A 4737-nucleotide genomic window follows, 5' to 3' on the forward strand; every position below is an offset into this window, starting at 1 on the left:
AGGGGTGTCAAAGCCCGAATACAAACTCAACTCGAAAAAGCTCTACCACTCGCCTGAGGGTCGCATCTGCAAGGATTAAAAACCCTAACATAAACTACTAACCGGATCGGAGGCATCGAGATTCTCCTCCCCTCCACCGGTCGCTGAGGCGGCAGGCAGAGGGGAGGTGAATCCACAGGCTCGTCGGTGAAGTTTGATGTTCGGAATAATTGACGTGGGTCAAAATCAAACGATGTGTTTAATAGGTTTTTTATTTTATTAATGTTACACATGCGCATATTTGCTAGTCTTGTAAAAAGCATACAACTCCGGTGTCATACGAATTAGTTTGAGCATTTGACACCGGAGTGATGAGCAGATCACTTTGCTAGTAAAACGCAGCATGAGATCGACTCAGAAGGCATGGAGCGCCCACATTTGACACGCACACAGTGCACATTATCTTTTCTTTTCTTGTCGAAACGGAGTGCACATTATCTTTGAGTTGTTCTGAAGTTGAGTCAAAGGCATGGAGTGCTATATGTTGCTTCAGCTACCAGTAACTCAATACTGGTTCCTGTGCACCTGAAACAGCACGAGAAGCAAGATCAACAAGTTCTCGTCAGTCAGTCAGCGATCAAATGCAGAAATACAAGAAACCAACAAATGTGCGCGCGCGCGCGTGTGTGTGATCCAATCATGGTCGCGCACCTCGAATCCGACCATGGAGCGGCTGTAACCGACGGTGGTAGCTGCGGTTAGGATGGAGCTCGTCGACCCGCACTCGCTCTCATGGAGCGACGCGCTGGACCGGTCCAGCTTCACCGACCACGGGTAGTACTGTGCGTACATGGCGGCCGCCGACGACGGCACGCCAACGTGCGACGACGACCGCTGCATCTTGACGCTTCTCGGCAGGGGCGCCGGGCCACCGCGGCGCCGGCTCGGCTGCCGCTCCAGCGGCGACGGCGAGTCGGGCCTCTGCTTCGGCGCGCTCTGGGACCGGGCCTTGGCGCGCGAGGACTGGGTGTTGGCCATGTAGTTGGGGAAGAACTCGGACGCGGACTCGCCCTCGTCGGCATAACCTGCCGGCACGTACGCGCTGACACGCGCCGTCGCCGGCTCGAAGTCCTCGAAGTGCCCGCTGTAGGCGCGCGGGCTCGTGATCTCGGTGAACGCCGCCGACGGCGCTGGCGAGCACTGGCCGGGGCCGTGGTACTCTGCTCCAGGGCGCTCTCTCGACCATGGCTCGCTCGCCGCGACCGAGCAGCTGCTCCGCCCCCGCCGCGGCGGCTCCCCCATGTCCATCTCCACGATCTTGGCATGCTCCTCGCCGGACCTGTCCATCTCCTGCACGCACATTCCCTGATTCAACCATGTCGGCCTGCACGATCTCACTCACGGTACCACTAGCACTAGCGATCGCGTGGGGGCTTACGTAGGAGCGGCGGCGTCTGGGGTGCTGCGGCGACCGGCGGTCGACAGGGGCGGCGGCGTGGTCTTCTTCCTCGAGCATGCGCATGCGCTGCGCGCGCACGCGGGTCTGCGCCATGAGGAGGGCCTGCATGCGGCGGAGCGTGGCTCTGGCCTGCTTCCTCACCAGGTGGCCCCTGATCAGCGCCTGCAGCTTCACCAGACCCCTCAGCGCGCACAGAGCCTTCCTTGCCTGCACCAGCACGTCACATGCTCAGCTCAAATCAGAAAAGAAATGCTTCTGTTTCTGCAGAATTTGGTCAATCGCATCGACATTTGATTCAACGTGCATTGCTAAGTCAGGAGTACAGTACGTATTAACATTGTGTTTTAACTGAGCTAATCACATGAAGATGGATGGACCAACGAACACATTATCAAACTTGTTGATGTCAAGCTCACCAGGTAGCCTCTGAAGGTGGCCTGGATCCTTGCGGCCGCGGCCTCCTGGACAGGGGTGGCATACAGGTTGAGGTCGTGGTCATCCTCCGCCTCGGGTGCCGTCAGCCGTATCACCGCGGGATCAGCGGCCGCCATGATCACCGCCACGGCGTGCTTGCTCTGCTCAAGCTCGCGCTCCGACACCGACTCCGACAGACCGCCTGCTTCCAGGGCCAACGGCGACGGTGCGGCGGCGGTCTTGACCGGCGCCGCAGGCCTTCGGAAGCTCCATCGCCTCTTCTCCCTCGGGATGGCAGCCGCCGGCAGCTCGGCCAAAGGCGTCGAGTCACACTGCGCCTGCCCCCGCTTGCCCCCTCTCCTGCCGCCATCCCTTTTCCCGGCCAAGATGCTCCTCAGCCACCTCCCAGCCTTCCCCATCGCCGGCACCTTCGACGAACCGCCCTCAGCCACAACAGAGCCGATGGACTGAACTATATTATAGCCCCCGGCGACAGAGAAGCCTAGCTAGGCATTGCAAGCGCCATCACCAACCAGCCAACCACCCCGGCCGCGCCGCGCGAGCTTGGAACAGTGGCACAACGTGTCAGTCAACCGACGGGAGCCGCCGAGCAATGGCATTGGCGCCCGGTCGGCGAGCGCATGTGCGGGCGGGACGGGGGGAACGTGGAGAGCTTCCCTACAAAGGCTGGCTGTCAGTCAGAATCTTTCGCATTTAAACAAACACAGCGAGTGAGTGCACTGTACTCGGAGAGCTCAGCTCAGATCAGCTCAGATCAGCTAGAGCTGGCCTGCCGGGGTCCATGTCAATCATGGATCGTTGTCTCATGCATCACGATGACGAGGCGCTGGGGCTACTTGGCTCGCCGTGATGTGAATCTGAAACAGTCGCTCGGGCTTTGAAGTGTAGTTGCAGGCAGCCTCCAGGGTCCATGCATTCCTCTTGGGTCATGATCCAAAATTTAGGGTGCGTTGGTTGCTCATATTAGGCCTAGCCACATCCGTCCGGAAAGAAAATAGGTTGTTTGGTTGCTTGTCCTGCATCAGAGTCTTGGTCCGCACAAATCTTTAAGCGCTCATCACTCAGGCCCGTCAGGAACGCCTGTATCGATAGTTTTCAGTGAGCTAGGCTTGAGCGATGCAGGGGAGGGGAACGTGGCGCTGACCCCCCTCCCCCCCCCACCCACGGAGATGGAGGGAGCTCGAGCGCGTCTCCGAAAAAGCGGCTGGACGAATTCGTGTCACCGCCCGCCGATTCGGTCACCCTATATAGCCAACGTAACCGTAGCGGCAAAACTCTCGCCATCACTTGGCCCCTCTCGAGCTATTCCTCCGGCACGGATCCACATCGACGACGAGGTAAGCGGCACAATTGCTCCGGCCACCGGTTGCTGGCGGCGGCGATTTGATGACTCCTCTTCTTCGACGTGTTCAGCGCCTCCTCCGTGGCTGCTCCAATGGCGTCTGTGAGTTCATCACCCCCTTCTATCTACTAGTTCTACCTAGATCCGTGAGCATGTGGTAGTGTTAGATCTTTCGATCTATGTGAGTGTGATGTTCTAGTAGCTGGTGGTGTGGATTTGAAGCATGCTAGGAGATGTTTCCATGTTGGCAAGGATTGATAGCTGGTGGTGATGGATGGATTGGTAGTATGCATGATGTCTGGTATGCTAGTGTGCAAGTATTTCTGCTAGTTTGTTGAAATCATTGCTATGATTTGAGCTGCTGTGTTGAACTAGATCATCTATTGTGCATGTGGTAGTGCTCGTTCGGTCTATCCATATGCAGTGTTCGTTCATACTGTCCATGTTTAGTGGTAGTTTGTACTGTCCAAGTGTAGTGTGTTGTGGTCTTGATGACGCTTACGCTTGTAGGAAATGAGCACGCAAGAGTTTAGTCAGGTCCTCGTCCTGTCCCATAGTCAGTTCCCCGCGTCCTACATTGAGGACTCCCAGCCTCCCATCAATGAGGTGCCTCCTGGTAGACGTTTTTGAGGTGCCGGCTACGATTCCTCCATTTGAGTTGGCTCAACCCAATGCTGCAGCTCATGCTGCTGCTCAAAAGGTAGCCGCAAAGGATAAGAAGGACATCATGGGGAATTCCATGAAGTGGCAGCCGTTTATGTCGATGTTCGTGCTTAACAAGATGTGTGAGATCATAGCTAGTGGGGTGAGGACTGACAAGGGCTTCAAGGAGATGCACTTGAGAGTTGTTGCAAAGCAGGTGTTCGAGTTTTGTTGATAGGAGGTTAGCTCAACACTGGTTTACAACCACCCCAGAAAGTGGAGAGTGAGGTGGATCACAGTGTTCAAGCCCAGAGACCTGAGCGACGTTCATGGGATGAGGACACCTGCTCGATCATTTTGAAGACAGAACAATATAAAGGCCAGATCGTGGTTAGCTCACAAACCATGCATTCTAACTAACCAACGGTTGAAGACTATGTAATATTGTCATTCTAACTAACCACTCTATCGTGTTTCTTTCTTAGGCTCACCCCAAGCACACAGAGTTTCTCAACACACCCATCCAGAACTACCACCCGGTGTAGGGGATCTTCTCCTTTGGCCTGGCAACCGGCAAGCATGCCCCGGGCTCCGGTCATCTGCTGGCTCGCCTATGCCCGAGTATCCAAACACCAAGGAGTCATACACCATCAACCTTGATGGTCTTGAGAAGGATGGTGAGCACATTCGGTGCTTGGTAGGAAAAGGAAGAGGGGAGCCTTGATGGAGGACGAGCTAACCGTCTTCAACAACATGACTCAAGCTTTGAAGGAGGTCGTCGCCGCCATCAGGGAGAGCAAGCCGATCGACGTCCACCTTGACCTCTACATCACCGTCATGGACTAGGGTGGCTTCAGCCCAGAGGCTCTCATGGCGGCTC

The 4737-nt window shown here is 56.2% G+C and overlaps 1 protein-coding gene across 1 annotated transcript; it reads right to left on the minus strand.

The window, feature by feature from the left end:
- Positions 1–224: 224 nt before the first annotated feature.
- LOC119356540 (protein IQ-DOMAIN 14-like) lies at positions 225–2517 on the minus strand. Its single transcript, XM_037623509.1, has 4 exons — positions 1855–2517; positions 1418–1645; positions 691–1329; positions 225–564 (listed from the first exon to the last, which is right to left on the minus strand). Exons 1-4 carry the CDS (start codon positions 2269–2271, stop codon positions 544–546), a joined length of 1305 nt encoding a protein of 434 aa, XP_037479406.1. The 5' UTR covers positions 2272–2517; the 3' UTR covers positions 225–543.
- Between the last annotated feature and the right edge of the window lie 2220 nt (positions 2518–4737).

The sequence above is a fragment of the Triticum dicoccoides genome, chromosome 2A (assembly GCF_002162155.2).
Source record: "Triticum dicoccoides isolate Atlit2015 ecotype Zavitan chromosome 2A, WEW_v2.0, whole genome shotgun sequence".
Classification (NCBI taxonomy): Eukaryota; Viridiplantae; Streptophyta; class Magnoliopsida; order Poales; family Poaceae; genus Triticum; species Triticum dicoccoides.